The sequence below is a fragment of the Zootermopsis nevadensis genome, unplaced genomic scaffold (assembly GCF_977971745.1).
Source record: "Zootermopsis nevadensis isolate Lab colony 2312 unplaced genomic scaffold, Znev_1.0 Znev_ptg000007l, whole genome shotgun sequence".
In the NCBI taxonomy this organism is placed as follows: Eukaryota; Metazoa; Arthropoda; class Insecta; order Blattodea; family Termopsidae; genus Zootermopsis; species Zootermopsis nevadensis.
The window spans coordinates 4,166,559-4,194,293 of NW_028259139.1; the positions used below are offsets into that span (position 1 = coordinate 4,166,559).

The window sequence follows — 27,735 nt, forward strand, 5'->3', positions numbered from 1 at the left end:
CGGTTTTCAGACTCTGCGACTCGTTGCTGCTAAGATAAGCCAGAGGTTTACCTACGCCCGTAAAATTGTTGAATTGAGACATCTGGATTGTTTGGTGCGGCTGGAAAATAAATTTGGAAGAAAATATTAGTTTCTGCCCGCCCGTTGTCCACCTTATCGATTTAAACCGAACTTGATATTAAACAACTATACTAAATTTTTGTTGGGTTATTTTGAATTTGGTTTGGTCTGGTCTGTTTTAAGGGACGCTTTATTTGTGGTGGTTTTTTTGCGTTGTATCAGATTTTCATTATATGTGCCACATGAAATTTATATCGTATTGCCATCGGCGAGTCATTCACTTTAACTTACTTGTCTTCAGTACCTGAGGACTTCAATTCATTTTTGGCCTGTCATGCTAATTATTAGCCCAAGAGAAAGATACAGCCTTCCATAAACGACATTAGGATCAATATAACGTTGAAGAAGGAACTTCTCTGACTTTTTTCTTTGTTCGAAATCAGTTCGGTTATAATGTACGCCGTATAAACTCGTAGTTACAAACACCTTTCACATGAACATACTTCCTCCATTTTCAGGGCTGATTCTCTTCAGTAGTTATAATGTCGTTGTTATAATAACGCTGTAAAAGGATAACCAACTTTTTGGGGGAAACATACTGCCTCCATTTTTAGGGTTAAATCCCTTCAGTCCTAAAGCTGGAGGTAGCATGCTCCTTCGAAACTTATGTATCTACCTACAAGTCCACACGGCGTCGCAGACAGAACAACATCATCGATATCGTTGCTGCCGCGAGAACCTCAGACCTTGGTTCGGTTATTCAGTTGGCTTATCCCGTCTGGAAGGTCTATAAGTAAGGACTTGTCTGAACAGTCCGCTTGACGGAGTTAATACTGCGTAGGATGGCTTGTTACAGCTGCTCACTGAGTCAAATACTGAAAGGCATTTCACGAAATGTAGGACATGATGGTAACGTGTTGAGTTGGTCGAATCTAGAGAACATTGTGGCTTTATGGGGCGAAGCTGGAAACAAAACAATTCCAACGCTTACTGGAAGTGACACCCATTTATTGTGCATTTGCTCTCTCAACAAGAGGATATGCTTCCTCTGTGTAGGTTATCAAACTGAGCCAATGTGCGTGTAGTGGAGGGTTGTGAAAGTTGAAGGGTCATAGAAGTTTGATTAGGAAACAATAGTTAACGGTTTTTGGCTTTGAGATATTTCACTGGATATTGCAGACAGCGTAAGTGGGTGGGGCGTAGCAAATACGTTGGCGAGAATCTAGTAAAGACTGTTCTGCAGCTTTGGTATTTGGAATGGCAAAGTGTACAGGATAGGAGATATATGTCTAATGACGTTATGGGTTTTCTATTAAATGTATGTTTTTATTACCTGAATAATATCTCCTACATCCTCTTAGACTTCATCAGGTTGGTAGTTTTTTTAAAAAAAAATTGAGGGCACGCTCTGTGAAGCAGCTTGTTACGTAGTTTTCCTGCAACATCCTGATATTTTCCTCTGCAGTCTGTTCTCAAACACCATCGATTTGCGTTCTTCTCACACATAATATGAGATTTATAGATATAAATTAAACAAAACAGTTGTCTTTGTGGGGTTTTTTTGTGTAATGAGCAGGAAGATATCAGATGCTCTTCGAATTTTATGTGATTCGCGAATGTGTTTTTTCTCCTGTAGTTTGTAAATAATCAGATTTTGCTACTGCATTTTCGAAGATTCCATTATAAATTCTCGTGAAGAGACGAACATATGAGAAGCATTTTTATGCGTTTGGTTTTCTTTCGTCCTCTGAGCTAATGTCAAATAGAATATCCTTAATTGCGATAGGCTAACTATATGGAACAGAGTCCTTCTTTAGGAGTCAATAGTAGCTTAAGAGTAAAATTATACATCTTTTTCCTGACATCAGATAGACCAGTTATTATAGCGAAAAGTTAAAAATACGGAATGTTTATTAGAAAAGTTTTGTTCAATAGAAAACTAACTGCAGCTGAGATATAATTATGTCTGTAGTGGTTTGTTTGGCCGTAACGATCTGAAGACTGGGGCATTATAACCCGAAGACCGCCATCCACATCGTCATCATCCTGAGAACCTTAAATACCACATAGACGGAATATGATTTTAAAAATTTATTTGTTATATATTTAAGAGTAGGTTTTTGTCCGTGTAGAAAATACGGGGCCCATTATGACATTATTCCAAGCTGTAAGTAGCAATGAAGAGAGAAAAGTATTCAACTGGAAATTACGAGTAACTGTTCTGTTCTTGTACCTGTAATATAGTACAAGAACGAGATTATGGTAACGCCTGTGCGTTTAGGCTGCAAGCCATACAGTTATGGCGGAGAAGATGCCGCAGCTGTACGGCTTACACGAAGCGGGGATCGTTAGAGATTGACTTTTTTTCGGAACTCCGGATACTGTTATGGATTAGTACCTCAGGAGTAATATAATTATGATAACATGAAATGATTACAGGTAACGTTGCGTGTTGTTATGTTAACAAATTAGGAATCTGGTACGGTCTCTAGTTATCTTGTTTAAACGGGCGAGAGGCTTCGTTATTTGTGCGCTTTCCAAGTAGGCTTGGGAATTCGCGGCAGAGTGGCCGACACGCCTTCGTATTTGGTGGTACCGGATTCAGATCTCGGCCAGGAGTTCGGCTATTCCTATTTTATGGATTTCCACAGTTCCTCTAGGGATAGTACCTTAATAGCACGTAGTTCTCTCGTAACGTTCCTATGTTGTTATTTATTTAACAGGCTTTTAAAATCGTTGTGACAAGTTGACGCCGTGTTTAAAAGAGTTAGATTCTGGTTCCTTTCTTGAGTGTTAAATTTACTATGCGGATTCTCATATTCTTTTGTTTGACTGGCATAATTTTAAGAGGGGTATAATCGTGTTGTGTGTGTTTATGACGGCATTAAGCTCCATGTCTCATAATGTCATAAAATAACTTTAAACGCCACGATCTCCGACTCATATTCAGGTGTGGCTTATCAGTTTTATGATATGGCGTTTGTGTTCCCACCGACAATATTACTGCATCTCTTATAATTACATACTATTAAAGAGGTTTAGATTACACCCTGGAATGACTGTGGGCGAGAGGGTGAATTTCTGCTTGTTGATTTACAGAACTGTGGGGGGGAGGGGGTTATCGATGAAAAAGATGAAACAAAATACAAACTGTTAACTGTTCCAAACAGATGGCGCTGACAGCCACCAAATGAGTAATGAGTTTTGGTCTGCTGGTTACAACTCAGTAGTGAAACCTACCCGTCTGTGTAAGTAGTCTTTTTGCCATCACAGTTCCTGCAAAATGTGGCAATTTCATACCTATGAAATATTATTAAATTGATACCACGTGAACGTGTTTGAATTACGTATGAAAATTTCTAGGGCTATTCTCACTAGAATACAGAAACGTGAACTTGTTCCCATATCATCTGCTGATAATAAATAATGTACGTTATCGATAATCCAAAATATATAGTATAATATTGTTTTTACTGTCCATAAACTAATGAGTGTATTGTGTAAACGTATTCGCAGTCGGCACATAGTGAGCTGGTCACCATATGTACAACCTGCTTTAACAATAAATAATTCTGTGTCTCGTAAGGTGCCATGTTTTCATGTTGGTACGGACTGAATTGTTATATATTCCTTAGGCAAGCTTCTGCCTCGAAGGTTTATGTGACAGAAAATATCAATAGAAAACCTAGCTGTGAATATTTTCTATTCTACAGTTAATCTCTCTTCGGGCGAAACATTCTACACACACCTTACTTCCGAACACCTTCAGTTTTTGTTCTTTTTCTGAGTTTTATAACTACGATTAAGAGCGCTAATATAATATTTTACACAACAAAATGTTTTAATATTATATAATTTTTACAACACCAATAAACTTCAAACGTTTGTGTATAGACTGTACAAAATAAATATATTTAATCAAACACAAACATGACGCATATAAGATACAAATTAATTTTCATGCATACATGAACATCTCCTTGAAATATTACATTTTCTCGTAATTTCTCATATTGGCTTAAGGAACAGCACGACGAGGTAAGAATTTCTCACGTGCGTCTGTATTTGTATGAGTAAATCTCATTTCCTTCAAACCTAAAATGCTGTTTATCACCAGTGGACAGTAAATCATCTGTCCTTGTTCAGCAGATTTGTCTACCGTCAGTGATTCTAAAGACATAACAGAGTTACATTTAACCGTAAATGATATAAACTTCCATTTTGTGGTAAACTTCCATAAACTGATTTTCCACTGTAAACAACTGTTGGAGTTAAACTGCAGTGGAGATAGTTTATATGCTTGTTACAATCCGCAGAACTTTTAATGACACATGGGAGCTGAACTAGTGCGGAGTATGTCCGAGACATAAGAGCTAGCTAATTCGAAGAGGTTTCCCTTGAAAATCTAATAATACGATGAGGTTGTCAAAAAATGTCACGCCTTTTATGGAACCGGAAGGTTTATTATCGTGTTCAGAGTACCTTGCCACCGGTCCCTATCCTGAGTCAGATTGATCCAGTCCACACCATCCATTCCTATTACTCTAAGGTCGAGTTGAATATCCTCCCATCTACGACTAGGTCTTACGAGTGTACTGTTTCCGTCAGGCTTTTCAACCAAAATTGTGTACTCAGTTCTTACCTGCCCTTTGTCCTTTGTGTTACTTGTTTCACTTTTCTTGATTTGGAAGCCCTAGAATATAAATTACTTAGATTCTTTGAATAAAAATTTCCTTGGATATTATCCATCGTCTATTAAAATATAAAATATAAAACGTAAAACGACGTTTCGGAGATGGGACTCTATCTCGGTCTTCAGGTTCCTACACAGTTGGGCCCACTAGATAGAGCTAATCCCTATCTCCGGACATATTATATTTTATATTTTACTAGACGATGGATTATATCCAAGGAAATTTTTATTCAAATGATTCTTCACCATCGTCAAGATGTTTTAGATTTGATATACTTAGATCATCGTTATGCAGTTTTCTTGCATCCTGTCACTGTATCACTTTTGGGCGCAAATATGTTGTTAAACAGCCTGCACTTTAACATTCGTAATCTGTGAAATTCCCTTACTATAAGAGATTAAGTTTCAATGCCATATGAATCAAGTAACATTACATATACAACATGATAAAGCGCGTAAACTGATGGACAGGAGCTTAAATGTATATAATCCGACTTACTGCCTTATAGCAGTAAGCCGACATTTCCAGCCTGATAGATCATTGCGATCTGGAATGGACAGAATTGGACGTAATTCTCAGCTGACAGTGGCTGGAGTATTATCGGCTTCTCGAGGAAAATGAGTGACCATTTTATTTCCTTCTTATCTTAACACCCCGTTGTTTTGCTGTAAATTTTATGTTATTGTCGAGATTTCTAAGTTGTATTTTATTTTATTTATTTAGTGTTCTGTCTGACGACAGGTCCATATGAACAGGATCCTTCCATCCTTTTCTCGGACTGGGACCTGTTCATATACGTTCTTGGCAGATGATCCAGAAGTGGTTTGCCATTGCCTTCTTCTGTGTGTGAATGGGATGTCACGGAGAAACCGGGGAAGCCCCCGGAGGAAAACTCCGTGTTGCCTAGACCACGGCCTTGCCCAACACAAGTTATAAATTCGGTATTATCTGATGGAAATATACCAGATTGAGAGAGCGGGAAAATTATATTAAAATTTATGCTAAAATATTAAGTTTGTAAGTATATTTTTCACTGGCGAAAGTTTGTTCGTGACGGTGATGAAGCTTGGGGGTGTTGTATATCCGAGTTATATAGTAGACAAATAATATTCTGAGCAACTAATTTTTATATTTATTTATGCGTTAGTCCCAGCTGAGTACCCCATGTTTAAAATGTACTACTGCAGTTTTCAAAAACATGTTATATTATGTATTTTTGCTTGTGTTGTGCTTAAAACTTCACTAATGTAACAACTATAATAGCTCCAAGCTCGGTTTATCATCCTCATGTTGGCGTCGTATAACAAAATGTGAAAACCATTTACGACTCATAATGTTGATGATTGTATCAAGATATTACTCCTTTAACTGGCACTAGGTGAAGGCTTAGGGTGCCCGGTACTCGAACCCAGGTTTTACAGTTAAGTCATTTGTTCTACGTTGTGCCATATTTTGTGTACGTTTCTGAATTTAACTGTGGCATTTCAGAGACTATTTTTCCACAAGAACAAACAAAGATTTTCTTTAAGATAAACATAAAATAAACCCTTTGAAATGTTAGTTGTTTTTCTTCTTAAAAATTACAAACAAATAATGGTCTGTATCTCTTTCTGTTATTGAGTTGATTTAGCTTGAAGTGCCCTCAGGTAGGCAGAGACTAAACTAAGTTATATGCTCTTAAGACCTCTTAATGGAAGGTAGAATCTATTCTGTTATGTTATTGACTGAACCCTATGCATCTGTTGGTTAAACCAGGTGTTTCTACTGGCATTTAGTTTTATTAATGCGGGACACGCCTGTACTGTACTAAGTTTAATGTTACAGTTTTACCAACTGTGTTGACTGGGGACTAAAATGGATTCTGGGCTAATTAGAACGTAGAAGTGATAATTACTGGTAAATATAAATTTATGGTATCACTGTCTTTTCTCATGGTCTGTTTCTTAAGGGAATTGAATGTTTGAAAGTCTAGTTATTCCAGAAGTCTCTGTTGAAACCGAGGGATTAAGATAATTATATACGTTTTATTAGACAGGAAATAAACATAAGTGTGAAAAAATGTTATCTGAGATTTTTCAAATATTTATTTAACAAAAGTGACAGAGCATACATAAATTACACTTACACCATTGGAAGAACATCAAAAGTTTCTTCATAGCACGCGATAGAAGTGATGTAACTCTAACAATGGCCACTAGGGGAGTAACTGTTGACATGGAAATAAAATGGCGACTCAGTGCGAGAAAGCGTTTTGTGTTCTCGACACGCAAAATACGAGACCGCTGTTCAACGGAATCTTTGGAGGTAGTTCCGTAGAAATCCTCAGTGTGTATTCGTTGTGGCAGTACGTATGAGCTGATGTCTGCCCGTGTAGAACCGAAACATGTGTACATGTAAAAATCTGGGATGTGTACACATATAAATGTTCTGACACGTTTTCCCGTGTTATTGTCTCCGGGTTTTTAATTCGAGAAGGCTCTCTTAAATGTAGCGTATGAGAGGTATTTGGATTAATATTTGTTAAAGACTGTTGGTGACAATTATTTTAAGAGTTAGTATTTATCTGTAATTAGAATAGAAAGTTTCCTCGAGGACCTACGGCAGAGTGATTACAACGCTGTGACTTAAGATACGAAAATCTGTAAACTTCATAACTTTGTGTAAATGTGCCATAATTTACTTTCAAAAGTCCCCGTTTCTTTAGGGACTGTTCTTTAACCATTGTTTCGGGGTTATTACTTTTCCCCCACGCTTTAATTACTGAATTAAGTATTAAGAGACATGTCTAATTTAAAACCTGTTATTAGACGCAAGAGATGTAAACATAATTGTAAACAAAACTTCAAAATTTGTTTTACATTTACAAAATAATTAAACACGGAGGCAAAGTCACTGTAAGGAATTTTTGAATTCTATACTGGACTTGAATGCCTCTGTCTGGTTACTTTTATAAACGGACGTGTTAACAATTTGTTGTCATAATGTATGAAATGTTGGATGCTGAAGCAATTTCTTGACATTTTGATTCTTTCTATGAAAAGAAAAGACTCTTCTAGAACAGGGAGTTTAGACAAGAATATTGGGACATTTTCATAATGAGGTGGTTATTTGTGCTATTCCATAACTGTTATTTCTGTCTAATGGGACATGGGCAGGAATGGGGAGTGGTAAAATGCACACAAAACATTTATTAGAATATCAGAAGGGAATAGAGATTATACAACATTGATTATAGAACTTAGGTGTGGAATGTTAAGATATCAGAGATAAATTACGAGGCAGATATCGTGCTTTCATTGTATGTATCTGGTAACAATGTCGAATTTAGAAGTGCGAACTACGTATATATACAGGGTGATTCAAAAGGTTAGGGCCAAACTGAAGGAGCGTATAGAGGGACAACTTTCGAATAGAAGTCCATGTCCTCCGAAGTTATCCTGAGTCAGTCTAGGCCATTGAAGGTAGGAAAGTCTTATAACATACCTCTGAAATAATTTGGTTTGTAAGATTGCTAATGTAATCCTTGTACATCAATAAAAAGTTGTCAGTGGAACCACGGTTCCGGAGAATTTGACGTAAATACGTCTATACGGAAAGGAAGTTTATATATTGGCTTTATTCTAAATATTTCCTTTATACATGCTTTACAATTGAGATAATTTTGATTAAGACTTTGCTTATTTAACTTGAATTAGTTACGCTTAAGATGGGTCTGTGGTAGATGAATGTAATGTAATGTAATGTAATGTTTTATAGGAAACAACAATGCTGAGTAAACAGATAACAAAAATGCTTGAATGCTTAACTTGAATTAGTTACGCTTAAGATGGGTCTGTGGTACATGAATGTAATGTAAAATTATATATTTTAATGTAATGTAACGTTTCCTAGGTAACAACAATTCCGAGTAAACACGACGTTCCCTAGGTAACCATTATTACACTTTTTCGTTACACTTTTTTGCCGAATGACCCTTCCTAGCTAGTAGGAGAATCGTAAAGTACGATTATTTCAGCGGTATGTTATCAGACTTATCTACCTTCAATGGCCTCGACTGACTCAGGATAACTTCGGAGGGCATGGATTCCTATTCGAAAGTTGTCCCTCTATACGCTCCTTCAGTTTGGCCCTAACCTTTTGAATCACCCTGTATATTGTGACGTACAAATACGTTGCTTCTTAAAGCCCGATACAGCTCTGTAATAGATGGAAATCTGAGCTCAGATATTAAATTGCGGGAGAGCTTAAAACAATACAGAAATAAAATTAGTCATAAAGTAAATTTCCTGAATTCGTCTGTCCTCTTCCTCCGCTCTCTTTCTCTCGTCCAACATCCGCCGTTTCTCTTATGCAATTCCACCGAAAGTCAGGAGCAAATTGCGTTGCTCAGTTGACATTTCACTCTGCTTCATTTACCGGTACAGAGGCTAATGGTTATTCAGGTGCTTCAGATTAAAAGCCAGCTTTGTCAAAACTTTTTTTTACGCTTTAAATTACACTCCGCGCATAAAGCGAACCCACGGTTTAGAGGTCGTGTCAGGATAAAATGAATGAACTATTAACCTTGGTATTAGATGGAGTTGGTGGGATATAAGGTTCTAACGGCGGAGAGTGTAAAGATCTCAGTTTCATTTAATATACAGAATGTTAAGAGATGTGTATACACGCATTTAGTGAAAGAAATAAGACATTTTAATAAACTAAACCATTACATACGTACGTTGCATTGGTACTTGGTGAAATAGCGAATTTAGTGTAGGTGTTCAAAATAACCACCGTTAGCTTCGTGGCACAGATGACTACCAAAGTTTCTGTAGCGTATACATATTTTTGGGACACTGTGTACAAGTGGTTTTATTTTTATTTAGTGTTCTGTCTGACGACAGGTCCATATGAACAGGATCCTTCCATCCTTTTCTCGGACTGGGACCGGTTCATATACGTTCTTGGCAGATGATCCAGAAGTGGTTTGCCATTGCCTTCTTCTGTGTGTGAATGGAGTAATTGTTGGGATGCCACGGAGAAACCGAGGAAGCCCCCGGAGGAAAACTCCGTGTTGCCTAGACCACGGCCTTGCCCAACACAAGTTATAAATTAGGGCACCGCCGGGAATCGAACCCGAGACCCCAGGATTACAAGGCCAGCGTTCTAACCGCTACGCAACTTAAATATTCTGGTACTCTGGTTTAAATAATGGTCACTGACACAATGATAACTTAAGCTAATCCTCTGACTGGGATGAGAATTCAGAAGTTGGATTTAATTAATATTTATTTAAGTTTCATTTTGTAACCTTACCGCACTGAACCTATCAGGTTAGCTAAGCTTAAACGCACCTCATATTAGTCTTGTACTCATTGGGAATTTTTGTTGTTTTGTTTTTCTCAAAGCTTCCAATGTTTCTTACTAATACTTGCTAATTTACATTTCTTTTGCACAAATTTAGCTGTAAATAATCCGTCAATTGTTCAAACAGCTTAATTAAATAGCGCGACTCAGTACGGTCGAAAACGAAAGTTGTCAGTTTAATATTTACACTCACAGATCGTAACGGAGGTCAGTTACAGCGATTGTGTATGTAAGTCGCATACGGTCTGAGATAAATCTAACACATTTATCGCGGGTTTAACTTCCTTCCGAGATATGGGTCCACAGAATTTGACATAAACATGTGCACATATTAGAATACGGGGTATTAGATTTGTTTGTTTGCATATTTCTAAGACATTTTTATATTACCTTATTTATGTTTCGTGTAGATTTTCGCAGGAGAAGGCTGATATACACCCTGAGGAATCCTAAGAAAGTTATGTAGGAATTGTATCATTACTTGAAACAGGTCAGAGAATCTATTCCTTGAAATATTCTGATGTCCTGACGTTCGTAAGGACCACGCCCCCTCTAACATTTCATTATACTTCATCAACCGCAAGTGACGTTGGTTCTTAGGGAGTGAAGTTGCTTAATTTGAAGGGAGATATTGCTCTTTACAAGCTACTCTTTTACTGATTACGACAGACATCTGTCTTGACGTCACAACATGTTTCAATGGAGTTAGTGACATTTCATTGCTGATTGGTGGACTCGACTCATGCTGACTTTATGCATGTAACAAACTGGTATGCTTTCTTCGCAGTGACAAATATGTGCAGAGAGGGGGAGGACCTATCTTATCAATTTGGAGTTTCATGCCCAAATTTGATAAACGATTTCAGTTAGTGAGATATGAGGTTCTCAAGGCGGCGAGAACGAAGATGGCTGTCTTCTGGGTTATTGCGCCGTGTAGTCTGGTAGAAGTTTGCCAATAACTTAGGGGTAATTGTGTTCTCTATCTTGGGGTAATATTAAGTCCGATAATTGTTTGTGTATGGACACAAATTTCTTTAGGTAAATTTATTTTTATTTCATTTTATCATCTTCGTTACATGGCTATCAGGTAGAACTTATCTGTTTTCTAAAAAAAACTGGTCCTTTTATCCTAAATTGTTACACAAGGTGAAACATAGAATTCAGTGATATGGATTCTATAAAGGATCCAATTGAAATAATTTTTGGCATTATGAAGGTGTAACGGAATATTAATATTTTTATTAAATTAAGTCCTTTGTATCACCCTGAAGTTCAAACATAATTTAGATTATCTCAAATTTTAATTTAATTAAAATTGGCATGTTTAACGTATTAGGATTCTCAGCTTTTATTTGAAACAGTTTTGGTTAAAGTCGAATATTATACGAAATACGACTTTTTGGTCCTGAATAGTGCGGAAGAACAGTTTCAGTATAGCTTGTCAAATAAACGTGACGTTCTTTAATATAATTAGAAGTTGTTAAGATTTACTGCATTTATTGCAAACAATTTTGGGTATAATAAATACGTAATGGAGGATGAATTTTTAATTCACATGGCCTTAATATAACACTGTATTTATAGTTAATACTGAGCGACTCTGTTTGTTAAACACTGATCGTCAGAAAAAAAAGTTGTAGTTAACGTAAAATGATGAACTCGCTAAGATTTACAACCTTTGTTATGAAATATCTATCGAAATACAATACAACGTCGCTAGTCCGGATTATGACGGGAATGTGTCGTCGGATTTTAACGATAATCTGGATTATGGAGGCAGAAAGCACTTTTGTAAACAAGACTGAGGGAATACACATCCACTATTATTTATAAAATTCCTTATTATGAATACTAAACATTCCGAGTCACTATCCAATATTTATAAGCTTGTTCAAGAGATATTAGCGTGGAAGAAAGACCTCAGGCTACATATTTTAAGGCACTTTCGAAATCCTAGTAAATTATCTCCATCTTCATGTATGTTTGCACATATGAAATAGCTCGAGGACGGACAAACCTAATTTGATAAAATCTGATATTTAATAATTATATGTATAACTGTAGAGCCACACTAATTTTAATTTAGATCGGACAATTTTAATAACTAAGTAGGATTTGAGGTTTTCACGATAATGAGTACGAATATCTCTGTCTTCTGGGTTGTAGTGCCGTGTAGTCTGACAGAAGTTTACGAACGTTTCAGAAGTTCTTGCTGCCTTCGCCATTAGATGAGTATTCACTGCCCTGATGGAGGCAGCAAGGATCTCTGAAACGTCAATAAACTTGTACCAGACTACATGGCGCAACACGAGCAGAAGAAAGCCATCTTCAGACTCACCGTCGTGAAAACCTCCGATTCCACATCATCAGTTTATGTTTTTCTTCAAGTTAGGCACAGACGTTTGTGACTTTGTTGAAAGATATCTGGTTTAAGTAATTGTAATTAATTAAAGTTACAGAGAAGCTACACACTGTAAAAGTACACGGAGATTACGAATGACTGAAATTATTTTACCGGCTATATTTACATCGAACTTAGAAGATTTTAGCCCTTGTCTGTGTTGCACGGAGTGTATACATGGTAGACCATAGACAAATGATCATATAGTCATAAATTATATCCTATAAGGCCCAAAATCTCTTAACGGTAAATAATCACCAACCAACTATAACCGATTATACACTATTGATAGATACATTCTATGCTACTACTTCTGATTTAGGTAATTTTGACATGAAATTTCATTTCATACACATTATATAGGTCGTTCAGTGGTTCATGAAACTTTATACAAAAGAGACAAAATTAATGATTCATATTGAATAATTTATTTATGTATTGAGCAAAGGATTGATGATCAATTAGCAGCGAAATTATGCTGATTTCAAAATGTGAGATAATGTGGAGAGGATTTTGATTGTAGCTATGTGTGATAATAGATGTCACTGCTTGTTATGTGCCCATTATTTATTTGCATTGTAATGAGGGCGTTGTGACCGTGAATATCATTTGCGAATGTATTTCAAGTCATTAGCACGGAGTTTTGCGACGGAGGTCACAATACACGTAATTGAACACAGCGATATTGCAATACGCAGTGAGTCGCGTTGTTACTGCGCTAGGGCAGCCAATCCCAAATTGGTAGGCTTTTACCGACGTTTCAGGGGTACTTGCTACTTTTAATTTGTATCTTATATGCGTCATGTTTGTGTTTGATTAAATATATTTATTTGTACAGTCTATACACAAACGTTTAAAGTTTAATGGTGCTGTAAAAATTATATAATATTAAAACATTTGTTGTGTAAAATATTATATTAGCGCTCTTAATCGTAAATACGATTTTACATTATATTTTTTAGCGCTTTTATTAAAACGACATGTTTCGACGGGTAATACCGTCGTCTTCAGGTTTTTACCAATTTAAAATATTTTAAAAACTATTAGATACTTGATGCAATACACTATAATGATCCGTAGTTCTGTTTGTGGCTGACTACAAATAAGCAACTTTCCATGAAAATGCGATCAAGTTATTGTACGCCCTTCGCTGATGACGGAGGCAGTATGACCTCTGAAACGTTTTTAAACATCGACCAGACTACACAGCGCAACAACCCAGAAGACAGAAATCTTCATACTCATCGCCCTGATGATGGAGGCAGTATGACCTCCGAAACGTTTTTAAACATCGACCAGACTACACAGCGCAACAACCCAGAAGACAGAAATCTTCATACTCATCGCCCTGATGATGGAGGCAGTATGACCTCTGAAACGTTTTTAAACATCGACCAGACTACACAGCGCAACAACCCAGAAGACAGAAATCTTCATACTCATCGCCCTGATGATGGAGGCAGTATGACCTCCGAAACGTTTTTAAACATCGACCAGACTACACAGCGCAACAACCCAGAAGACAGAAATCTTCATACTCATCGCCCTGATGACGGAGGCAGTATGACCTCTGAAACGTTTTTAAACATCGACCAGACTACACAGCGCAACAACCCAGAAGACAGAAATCTTCAAAACTAATTTCCCTTTCTTAAAATTCTTTCCGAAACCTCCCACGAAGTCCAACTGCGTGGGAAGGAAGCTGATCCAAGTGGGTGTCTTCAAGAGGGGTAGATATCTGAGACGCAAGTTCCCAGAAGACGTAATCTCTAAGGCTACAGCTTTTCCTGATATTGATCACATATTCTAGAGCGTAGTTAGCTATTGTCTTGATTTTACAAAGTGGTACAGTGCACATGGTTGATGTGGGACAGTTAGTGAATGATATACTAGGGACAGAAAATGTAAATCCGTTTATTTATCCTTAAATCTTCACACGATTCCAAATCCACTGATTAGTGAGTGACTGTGAAAAGAGAGACAATTCAAATGAACTTATGTAATGTTGTAAATGGCTTTGTACCTTGGCCCGTACTAACGATATCAGATTAATAGTACTGATTTGCTTACAAGTACAGCATTCACTTTTATTTCGTGTTGGCTGAATGCGATATATGGTGTCCTCTGCCTACTTGTTGATACGTAACACTCAACAGGTGGATTCTGTTCGTGCTGATTCGAGAAGTTTCGTGCAACACCACACTGCGATTGATCGACGAAGATGCATTATCCATAGCTCACTGCATGGCCAACGAAGCTTTGGGTACCGGTTTACATTATTATTAATATTCAAAGGGCTTCATTATCTGTATTTATAATTGACGAATTATTATTTATGTTTATAGATTATATCATATTTAACCGTGCTTTGCCTAACTCTTCGTTAAACCTTTATCTTTTGTTCACGCACGTAATAATCTATATACTCGTATGTATATATATATATATATATATATATATATATATATTTGATACATCATTGTTAAATAACGACCTCACTTTTAGAACCTCATGAAAGGTTTGTGTGTCTCTGAGAACGCACGTAATAATCCAAATAATATCTGTGTTTGATACAGCGCTGTTAAATAACAATCATAGTTTGAAAAGAAAAGGTTTAGATGATGTGTGCGCCTTCTAGGGTAGGGGACATTCTGTACATGATAGCAAGGCGGGTTGCAGCTTTCTTATTGATTTCAACCCTCAATCAATGGCGGAAATTAAATTAAACTTAACGCTCACTCGTCTTTACGCTCTCAGAAACTCAATTTGCTGATGCAAACATGTTTGCCTGTGAAATGTATCCAGACTTGATGAAGTTGTATTCATTTGCCAGTCAATATTATTTTCTGTAAATACATCACTTAATTACGTGTTCTCGGTTTTAGGTATGGCGTTTGGAGTTACGAGATTATGCTGTCCTCTTTCACGTTCAGCATTTTGATTCGTTTGTTGTTTTAATTTTACGGAGTAGATGCATAATTGGGAGATCATCAGCATTATTCATTTCTTAAACCACCTATCGGCTTTCTGTGAAATTTGGTGATAACGGTTGGACGAGTTTAATGTTGGCACGTATCAGTCCACTCGGATATAGACATTTTACTTAAAATGTTCGTCGATATAGCGAATATTTAACTAAGTAGAAGGACGGTTTTTAAATACATTCTGTAATGTGAATTTCAAGAATGTTACATATATCGTTTCATTAAAATAATTTGCTGAATAGTAATTATTAATGAATTATGACAGGGTTTCTGGCTAAAATTTTATAAATATTTTTCAGTTCCCCATACTATTTACATGTCCATCTTATCTACCTTGATCTGATTATAGCAACAGTATTTTTTGAGTACAAAATATTAAGCTCGTCATTATTACATATTCTTCTTCGTCGTCCTGTTGCGTACAGTCTCTGATGTTCAAATATTTGTTTCGGTATATTTTTATCGATCAAAAGTAAATGCGGTGATCGGAAAATATTGTAGTTTTTGTACGTGAATTATTTTATGGCGATATTTTGCTTATGAATCACTGTGCTAGATCAGCATGCCACAACTCTTTCACCCGAAGTAAACACTAATTTATCTAAGACATATGACGTAACATCATAAAATTTTGCCTCGCGAGAATGGTGTACAAGACTATACACGTTCATAAATATGTATCTACATATAAATCTTTGTCCCAGAATAACGCAGGTATTTGAAAACAAAACATGTGTGTTATATAAGAATATAGATCATGAACCTGTGCGTGTGTGTATTACGAATTCTTCTTCTTATTATTATTATTAAGTGTTCTGTCTTACGACAGGTCCATTGCTCTGCCCAAAAAGAGCTCTCCAGTTGTCCCTATTCTCGGCTTCTCGCTTTAATTCCTGGAACGTCATCTTCTTTCCTTGTTTAAGGTCGTCGGTTAGCTGTATCAGTCTTCTTCCTAGTCCTCGCTTTCCTTCAACCTGGCCTTCGATGATATCACTCAGTAACCCATTCCTTCTCATAATATGTCCCAGCCAGTTAGCTTTCCTTCGTGTAATCGCCTGCAGAATGTTTCTTTGCTCGTTGACTCTCCTCAATACTTCTTCGTTGGTCACTCGATCCGTCCACCTGATCTCTATTCTTCTCCATCACCACATTTCAAAACTCTCCAGGTATTTCTGTTCCTTCTTCCTGAGTGTCCAGGTCTCTGCTCCATACGTAACACTTCACTAGTTTCTTCTTCATCTCCAAGCCCAACTTGCTAGTGAGAAGTATCCTCTTCTTGACGAAAGCTGCCTTGGCCATGGGAATTCTTATTACGAAACGTAAAATACTATATTTTTCGAACTATAAGGTGAGAATGTACAAACTCATAAAAAATCTCGGCACGTCGGTTGCGGAACACTAAAGGAGAACTATAAGCTGAAGAAATATCAATACATAACCAGATCCATCTGTGTCATACGAGGGTATTGTCAGTGTTGTTATGTTTCAGACTGCGTTCTACAGAAATTTTTCACGGCGCGTTACTTAGGAACCGTGACATCTTTACCCTTTAACTTAATCCTATTTGCTTTATGGCGAAACTATGGCTTGGAACATCCTAAGACAATAATTTTGTTACGCTGCGTCTCATTAACCGTGTCGACGGAAATGGTCCATGACGCAGTGCTTCGTCGTCGTGGAAACTTCGCATCCTATACCATCGTCTTGTTTATTTTATGGTGAAACTACAGCTTGAAATACCCTGAGAAACTTTTGAGACCATAAAATTTAATATCCAGAGATGAAACCTTTGTTTTTACGTTGCGTGTCACGAACTAGCACAGTAATTGTCGGCGACGCACTTCTTTGTCGCCGTGGAAATTTACCCTTTACATCAACTTCGTTTATTTTATGGTGAAACTTTATGCTAAAATATGCAGAAATACTTTGTGGTAAGAATATTGATGGGCAGGTACCCTGGTCCTCCAGGTTGGGGGGTTGGTCGCAAGGCTAACAACCTTGCACCGTAAAAAGGAAGATGTTTCGAGACCTCAATGAAAGCCTCGGACAGACGGGCCTAACAGAGGACCGAATACGGATCTGAGAGCCATAGAACAAAGAACATTGATTGTATTATATAGTTTAGTGAATTGTATCGCTTAAAATAATCTGCGAAGGTTTTTGTACCCATTGGCAATCTCACATGAAGCTTTTCGTGTTTATGCTTTCTAGGAGGTGTCTGTGTTCCTCTTCGAGAAAAGGTGCGCGGAGAAACTGCACAAACCGAAACGGAAGGAGACAGTGACAGAGATCTTAAGGAGCAGCATCCGCCAGCTGGAGAGGTTCCGCCATCCCAAGATCCTTCAGGTGTTGCACCCCGTCGAAGAATGCAGCGAGACCCTAGCATTCGCCTCGGAGCCCGTGTTGGCCAGCCTTGCAAATGTGCTGGCGTACCAGGAGTCTGGGGGCGGGGGAGGAGCCGGTCCTCCTTCGACGGGGGCCTCTTCACAGACCCAGCCGTCCACATCTCCACGACCTCCACACGCACGCGAGTATCACTTCCTGGACGTTGAACTGAAGTACGGCATCCTGCAGGTGAGTAAAGATCTTTCTGTGTGATAAGATACAGTAAAGTTTTCTTTTGTTTTACCAAACAAATATTGGCTTTTGCGTGTAGGCTACAAATGCAAGCTTTATTCTGTCTGACCATAATCTATCAACATGAAAATCGCAAAGGTTTACAGTGATTTAATCTCATGCCTTTGTGAAGTATAATTATTTTTGAAGATTTCTGTCTTCTGGGGTGTTGCGCTGTGTAGTCTGGTCGATGTTTACCAACGTTTCTATTATCTATACTTAGATAAAAAGTCTCTAAAAGTATTTTTACATATCTATTAACGAACATACATTAATTATAAGACTAACGTCGCAATGAAACTAATATTTTATAACTAATTTATAAAAATTCCCCTAGAATAATCTCTTCCAAACTGTGTTGCAGATTGTGATCTTGCAAAGTATACGAGTTTTATTTTTGTATTCATATAACGTAATCCTCTAACTTACGAGTACACAGATATTGTGTAGGATTTGGTGTTTTGTAGTGGTCTGAGTTGTTTTATAATTTCTGTACACTCTATCAGAAATAGACGGGATTTCGCATTGTTAATTGTATGCTTCGTGAATAATAATGCGTAGAGTTTGCAATAACATGGCTTGTACTTATACGCGGTCTACAATTGTTCTTATATGAACCATGATATCCAGTGTGTCGGGCACGGTACTTCAAAATTATTTCGGACATTTACATTTACATCAGTCGGTGTTGAAATATTTTAAAAAGTGTGATTGTTATTGTTCTCTGTGATTATACGTATGGCTTACAGCTGTGATAACTAATTAAGAATTTTAAAATACTATTTACTTTATCAGATCAAGATTCAAATATATTTTAAATAATTTCTATTTTAATATTAATGTATGTTGTTTTATAACTAAATTGAGTAATTAATTTGAAATGTATGCGTGACAGGTTGAATTACTTAAAATCCTAGTATAAATGAGTGTCATATTAAAACATAATTTTAATACAAGAGCATGTAGCACGCTATTCAGTAAAATCCGAAATAGTATTTTTCCAAGATGACTGTCTTCTTGGTTGTAGCACCGTTTAATCGCTGAAGTGAAAATCGAATTTAATTTTTATTTATACCGGTCTCATCTTTAGCATTTCCATTGTCTGTTATATTTTATTTATTTATTTGTAGTGTTCTGTCTGACGACAGGTCCATATATCATGAACAGGATCCTTCCAACCTCTTCAGGTTGTCAGGGACCTGCTCATACATATATACATTCTTGGCAGAGATGATCAGAAGTGGTTTGCCATTGCCTTCTTCTGTGTGTGAGTGGAGTAATTGTTGGGATGCCACGGAGAAACCGGGGAAGCCCCCGGAGGAAAACTCCGTGATGCTTAGACCACGGCCTTGCCCAACACAAGTTATAAATTTGAGCACCACCGGGAATTGAACCCGGGACCCCAGGCTTACAAGGCTAGTGTTCTGACCGCTAGACCACCGTGGCGGTCTGTTATATATATATATATATATATATATATATATAGGCGACATTTTTTTACTTTTATACGTCTTTATTCATGTTAGTAAAGAATTTCTTTATTAATTTATATTTTAATATTAGCGGCGGTCTGGACGGAACCCGGGATCTTTTTAATACTGAACAAATGAATATTTGACATCCAAGATGACCCTGTTTCGTTGTTCCTGCTTTAAAATTCAAGAACTATGTATTTTTGACTCGTTTTTGGGTTTCTTATAAGTCATAATAAATAACGATTATTTCCTTAATTAGCAGCAATAATTTGTCCGTGTTATGTAAGGATATTATAATTGAATTGTAATGGAGATGCGTTTTTATCTCGGCTAGGGACTGAATTTTTAATGTTATTTAGTTTATATCTTTGGCTTAAGAGATTAAGACAGCAGCTTTGCTGCCCTGCTTTTGGTTGTGTTTCGCATTCTTCTTCGCCTTTATGAAATCCGTCTTATCACAGGGGATGTGAAGTCCAATTATCTTCAACTCTTCCATCAAGCTGTCTGCTAGCAATCTCGTCAGTCTGCTGTATCAACAGTGTAGACTGACGTGAAGCCAGCAACTGTTTTTACGAAGTAAGAAACAACCTTTGGCACAATCGTGGAAATTAACTTATGCTTCAGACTGCATTCAAGAGGAAGTTTCTCATTCGAGCAGACCGTATTAAATACAACGGAGATGCTTGTTAACGGGTTATAGATAGCATGAAACTTAAATGTGCATGAAAGTTATTATTTTTTGTTTTACTTTTTTTCCTATCTTTTAATTTAAATTATTTCTATGCAAGCTAAAGTGACAGATGACCAGGTTTCGATCCAGGCAGGGATGAGTATTTATTCTGTGTAAGATTTGAAGTTTTCACAGCGGTGATTATAAAGATTTCTGTCTTCTGGGTTGTTACGCTGTGTAGTATGGTAGAATCGCCCTGATGACGGAGGCAGTATGACCTCCGAAACGTTGGTAAACATCGACCAGACTACACAGCGCAACAACCCAGAAGACAGAAATCTTCATAGCCCTGATGATGGAGGCAGTATGACCTCTGAAACGTTGGTTAACATCGACCAGACTACACAGCGCAACAACCCAGAAGACAGAAATCTTCATACTCATCGCCCTGATGAAGGAGGCAGTATGACCTCCGAAACGTTGGTTAACATCGACCAGACTACACAGCGCAACAACCCAGAAGACAGAAATCTTCATACTCATCGCCCTGATGATGGAGGCAGTATGACCTCTGAAACGTTGGTTAACATCGACCAGACTACACAGCGCAAGAACCCAGAAGACAGAAATCTTCATACTCATCGCCCTGATGACGGAGGCAGTATGACCTCTGAAACGTTGGTTAACATCGACCAGACTACACAGCGCAACAACCCAGAAGACAGAAATCTTCATACTCATCGCCCTGATGAAGGAGGCAGTATGACCTCCGAAACGTTGGTTAACATCGACCAGACTACACAGCGCAACAACCCAGAAGACAGAAATCTTCATACTCATCGCCCTGATGATGGAGGCAGTATGACCTCTGAAACGTTGGTTAACATCGACCAGACTACACAGCGCAACAACCCAGAAGACAGAAATCTTCATACTCATCGCCCTGATGAAGGAGGCAGTATGACCTCCGAAACGTTGGTTAACATCGACCAGACTACACAGCGCAACAACCCAGAAGACAGAAATCTTCATACTCATCGCCCTGATGATGGAGGCAGTATGACCTCTGAAACGTTGGTTAACATCGACCAGACTACACAGCGCAACAACCCAGAAGACAGAAATCTTCATACTCATCGCCCTGATGAAGGAGGCAGTATGACCTCCGAAACGTTGGTTAACATCGACCAGACTACACAGCGCAACAACCCAGAAGACAGAAATCTTCATACTCATCGCCCTGATGACGGAGGCAGTATGACCTCTGAAACGTTGGTTAACATCGACCAGACTACACAGCGCAACAACCCAGAAGACAGAAATCTTCATACTCATCGCCCTGATGAAGGAGGCAGTATGACCTCTGAAACGTTGGTTAACATCGACCAGACTACACAGCGCAACAACCCAGAAGACAGAAATCTTCATACTCATCGCCCTGATGATGGAGGCAGTATGACCTCTGAAACGTTGGTTAACATCGACCAGACTACACAGCGCAACAACCCAGAAGACAGAAATCTTCATACTCATCGCCCTGATGAAGGAGGCAGTATGACCTCCGAAACGTTGGTTAACATCGACCAGACTACACAGCGCAACAACCCAGAAGACAGAAATCTTCATACTCATCGCCCTGATGATGGAGGCAGTATGACCTCTGAAACGTTGGTTAACATCGACCAGACTACACAGCGCAACAACCCAGAAGACAGAAATCTTCAGTATTTATTCTTTTTGCCGCAAAGTCCAGACAAACTTTGGGGCTCACCCATTCTGCTATCCAACGGGTACATGTGTCTGTTAATTAGCATTAGTAATCAATCTGTTTGTCTGTTTTTATTCCGTTACGGTCTACTGTAGTACATCATGTTGTTTCTCGTAAATGGATAAATAAATCAAGAAACACGCAGTGTATTTTGATTTTAGAATTTCAAAGCATTGGCTGCAGCAGTCATTCATTTTGTAGTAAGAATATTAAGTAAAAACTTTCTTTCCGAAGTCAATCTGGCAAAGGAATATAATTACAGTGTTTCCTATCCGTGCTATTTTAAGAAATCGATACTCTTGACTTAAATTAATGGGGTTGTTAGAGAAATGAGATCTCGTTAATATTTTGGAGTTAATTACAAAACTTGCTACAGCGGCAGTTAATTATTGTGCTGAATCCAATTACGGTGTTTAGCGACAGGAATCTTGCGAGTATTTGAACTACTCTACAGGTAGGTGTAGTTTGTTATCGTGTCGACGCTGAGTTTGGTAAATAGAAACTTTATTTTAGCCACAGTTGTGCCCTGCCTGTATCAAAAGGCATAGAGCGTGTAAGAAAGATGAAGACAGAAATCTTCAGACTCGCCGCTGTGAAAACCTCAAATCCTACAAGGACGCAGATATTACAAGAATTCATGGAAATAGCTGCCTGTTTCTAAGATTATTTCACGGCAGTTTATCAACTGAATAGATATTACAAAGTTGAGTGAGAGATGCGTATAATCCCATCACTTGCCTGGAATAAACCCACGAAACGCTTTAGTGAGGCCTAGAATCAAACCAAGGAGTTCTCGAATACGAAATCGCAGTACAGACTATTTGCCCACGACTGTCAGTCAGAGAATATGAAATGGAGCGTGATTCTTCTTAAATACTTTAATCTATATTTACATAGGGTAAATTAGTAAGCTTTGGGGGTTCCATACGACCCCTTTCCTTCAATTTTATAGCCTTCTGTAAAGAAATATCTGTACCCTAATAGGATAATGATTATAATTAATATTCACTGAGATATTTCTGTATAAAATTGTCACTGTTACTTATTCGGAAGACGTTAAATTTTGGCAGATATAACCTCTTATTTAGAATGTTATGAACTGTCGTCAATAATCATAAAATTAATCAATTATATGAAGGTTTAATTTGGAGCAGTCACTTGAAGATCTAAGTACAGCCAACACCTGAAAGGTCGTGTATAAAAATGTACCTTAGACAGTTGACAATATCGTCACTGTTGCTGCTTCTAGTTTAAAAATTTTCATTTTCTTGCATTCTAGCCCAGAAAGTTGCTATCTTTTGATACGTATTACAGAATTTTCTTAGTAATATTTTTGTGAGTATTGTCATACGTAAGCTAAGAATTTTCTTTTCCGATTGTTTCTGTATAGAATTGGACTTACACCACTATTCCGAGTCATATTATAACAGACCTGAGTAATTAAACGTTGATAAGTCTGGCATTGAAATTTCTCCTTCTACCCCTCCCCCTAAATTTTGTTGTGGGTATGAGACAGCTGAGAGGGATGAAGTGTTTCTGTTTGTTGACACAACGTTAAACATAGCATGCGACGTTACTAAATCGATAGTTACTGCAACCTCAACCGCAGAAGTGACCACTTCAACCATCCATTTGTGGCAGTGTTATTAATTACACTGAAGATGATTTGCCTAACATGTTACCATAGAAATGGCTCCTCAAGGACGTGAAACAGAACATTAAATTCTCTTCATTACACACGTGGTCCAAAATGTACCTACCAAATTGAAAGACATGTTTTACGTTGAAGATGGTAAACATCTACCAGACTACACAGCGCAACAACCCATAAGACAGAAATCTTCATTCTCACTGCTGTGAAGACCTCAAATCATATATATTTTACCTTAACGATGAGGTATAAAAATGTAATTTAATTTTTTAAAGATGTGTTTCATATGTTTCCCCTTAACTTCGATGATCTTTCGTAATATCATCCCACAGTTTGATAATATTTTGAGGATATTACTTGGAATAGTGAAGATTTTACGTTCGGTAGATAATTTTAACTCTTCCAAAGACTTTGGGTTGTCCTCATTATTATTTATTATTAGTGTTCTGTGTGACGACAGGTCCATATGAACAGGATCCTTCCATCCTTTTCTCGGACTGGGACCTGTTCATATACGTTCTTGGCAGATGATCCAGAAGTGGTTTGCCATTTCCTTCTTCTGTGTGTGAATGGAGTAATTGTTGGGATGCCACGGAGGAAAACTCCGTGTTGCCTAGACCACGGCCTTGCCCAACACAAGTTATAAATTCGGGCACCGCTGGGAATCGAACCCGAGACCCCAGGATTACAAGGCCAGAGTTCTGACCGCTAGACCACCTTGGCGTGTTGTCCTCATATTCGAACGGAAATAAATAAAAAACAAATTGTTTTAGTACTATAGAGTATGAGCAAAGTTTATTCAAATTTTAATCACTCATTGTGGAGAAAGTTGAGTTTAAACTTGGTAGGTACATGTTGAATTATCCTATAGGTATCACTGATTTCAGAATCATTATCACACCCTCTCTTATCCAGAAGCATTAATCTTAAGATATTCTGAAATTCTGTGTTGAGTGTTTGATATGGGTACAAAACTTGGTGTCACATCGCAAGAGAATAACACTGATTAAGGGTGACTGTCGACAAAGTCACTAGAAATATAACGGGACCTAACAAATCGTGTTCATGAAGGAGACGCATACGAGTTTGTAATCGGTAGACCTAAATGCCAAACGTAAGTGATGATAATAAAATGGTGCATAGAAATATGGCGAGATATGATGGTCTTAATTTAACTGGATCATAATAGGAATCAGTGGCTGACATTTCTGAGGACAGTAGACCCTCATTTATTTGATAAATGTAGAATTCATTAATCAGCTAAACGTTTGTCATCTTAGTCATACGAAAACTTGGTAAACGTGTTATATAATATCGAACTACTATGCGTGTTATAACAAATTATTGACTTGCGTGCGTGTAGAATGAAGGATTTGGATGTAGATAACCTGAAATGGTTAATTAAATATTGGGGGTGGAGCTTAAATGCAACACTTAACTACTGACATGTGGAACTGATTAGCTTAACAGTATAAATATTTTATTTTATGAGATGGTAAAGTTGCGTCATATTGTGATATAATGAATATATATTATTTAAATCTTGTCCGTCTAATCACAATAAAGTCTTATTAAATATTAAAATATTACAATAATTAACATTTAAAATATTTAAAATATTAAATGATGTTCTTTATCGAAATATTCGATTTACATTAGACCATTAATATTTAATAAGACTTTATTGTGATTAGACGGACAAGATTTAAATAATATATATTGTATTTTAGTTTTCCTAATAAATATAGGAAAATAGCAAGTTTGGGTCCTTAATTTTGTTAATTTAAGGAACATGGTTGTAGGGATGCTAATATGAAAGGCAATGAATTCACTAATAACCTTTTAGCATATTCCTAGATGAACAGATTTACTGCAGGTGTCCTTGTGACACTAATGTACAAAAATTTCAAGTCATGTTTGTATAATACGATTGAATCATCGTGTAAGGAGCGTAAATATACGTGACATGAAAATTTCCATAGCTTCGTGTTACAATCTGCCAACATGAATATAAATGTGATAAAATATTTATTGTAAGTAAAATGAGATTATGTCCTGTTATCGTATCGACTTGTTATATAACTGCAACAAATTACTCCTACATAATTGATATTTGAACTACATATTTTCGTGATTGATTAGCAAACACATGTTCATTTTAAGTATTGATGTATACGTTTAACGTCATTGTACCCTGTATATTTTCCGTAACGTATTTGTCTTTTTATCTAGAAATTGTTGTACCAGTTACACTGTACAGTTGTCTTCAGTACTACAAATAATACCATTAATTTGATACAACTTTTAGATATAATATAAACTATATTTTTATTATATTTATGGTCGTTTGCTTGTGTTTGAACGCATAGCTACGAGTCGATGCTATCTTTTTTTTACCTGAAACATTTTCTGTAGACGAAAAGTATATTTTTACCTTTAATTATATTTGCATTTCTAGGAAACTGTTACCAAAATTTGTGATAAATATTCATGAAAACCTGAATCCTATTGAAGAAACGACCTTAAGCTATTCTCGCTTGTAACTTAGAGCGTCTGAATTATATTTATCACAAGGCATTATAACCTGTTTACGCGTCTACGTAATTTGTTTAAAAGTTCCCTAATATTCTTTATAAATTACCCCTAAATTATATCAAAGTCATACTTCCCGTATGACATCATTAAATTTTAATGTCGTTTGAGTTTTCTTAGATTCTTCGACGGTAATTTGTATAGTAGACATTTATTCTAAGTTTTGAAGCTCGGAATGTAAACCAATTTTCTTTCATGTTAACGTCTCACATACTGGCTCGTTCGATTATTGGTTATCGAATTACACTCTATCAATTATTGATGTCATTTCGTATTACGAGACTTTACAAAGTGAAGAACACGGACGCGTACGCTTTAAGTGACTCAAAGGAGTAACTTCGTTCTGATTTGAAATTGTAGTTCCAGTGAAAAGAGAGATGTTAAGAAAATTAAGATTACAAAAAGAATTAAATCTGTTTCGCTAATACCTTATTTAACCTTGTGTAAGTCGTGAATCTACTCAGATAGGCTTATTTAAAATTTAAAAAAATGTATTTACCTTCCCACTGCGAACGTATATATAGCTTTCAGCCCAGAAGACACAGTTCATCGGTGTCATGGAAAAGAGTTACAGGACCTACATTTCCAGAAAATAATAAAAAAAAATGTGTTAAGTCGATTTCGACGATTAAAATCACATAGTCGCCGGACAGTCACACACTATAGACTTCGTTAATTAATTATTGCACTGTAAATATTATCTGTTTGATATCATTCATCATCATCGTCATTTACTGTGAAGGGTTTGGGGCCTTGTGACCCGTTCCGACCTCAATCGTCCAGGAATCTTTTTAAAGGGAGCCCTTTGTTTCTGCTTTGTGTTGGTTTGTATTTCAAAATTAGATGTGCATATCATTTTGCACTGCAAATTCTTAATCTCACCTTATAACTTTTATTACAAACTGTTTTTCTCTCGTTATATGTTGTCTGTGAACTGTCCAGAAATGATAGGTGAAATTCTCCATCATGAGTCAACACAGCATCACTTTTCAGAGAATAAGAAATAATATAATTTTTTTTTCTTGAGAGTTACTACTCGGTTTGATCGCTCTAATAAAAGGAATTTCATTGTGCAAATTATTTCCGAACCACCACAGGAGTTTGTGTTTATAAATTTATGTCGGACTATATAAACTTCATAAAACGAAGATTACGACTTAGAAATTCAAAAGTAGAGATGCTTTAAAATCGTGTAATTTAAAGTAGAGAAATATTTTATTATATTTAAATGTTAACTGTGTTGTCATTTGTCCTCTGTTGGCGATGCATATGTTATAACAACATTTATTAGTGTAAGACTTGAGGTTCTCACAGCGGTGAGTATGAAGATTTCCGTCTTCTGGGTTCTTGCGCTGTGTAGTCTGGTCGATGTTAACCAACGTTTCAGAGGTCATACTGCCTCCGTCATCAGGGCGATGAATATGAAGATTTCTGTCTTCTGGGTTGTTGCGCTGTGTAGTCTGGTCGATGTTAAC

The 27,735-nt window shown here is 37.0% G+C and overlaps 1 protein-coding gene across 15 annotated transcripts in view; it reads left to right on the top strand.

Annotated features, from left to right (window-relative positions):
* The window catches only part of bma (SCY1-like protein bma), a 323,838-nt gene that overhangs the window by 111,526 nt on the left and 184,577 nt on the right, over positions 1-27,735 (top strand). For all 15 annotated transcript variants that reach the window (XM_087344003.1, XM_022065882.2, XM_087344002.1 and 12 more), the window contains one exon: positions 17,700-18,062. In XM_087344003.1, the coding sequence (XP_087200129.1) occupies positions 17,700-18,062 (363 nt within the window). The remainder of the gene's footprint in view (positions 1-17,699; positions 18,063-27,735) is intronic.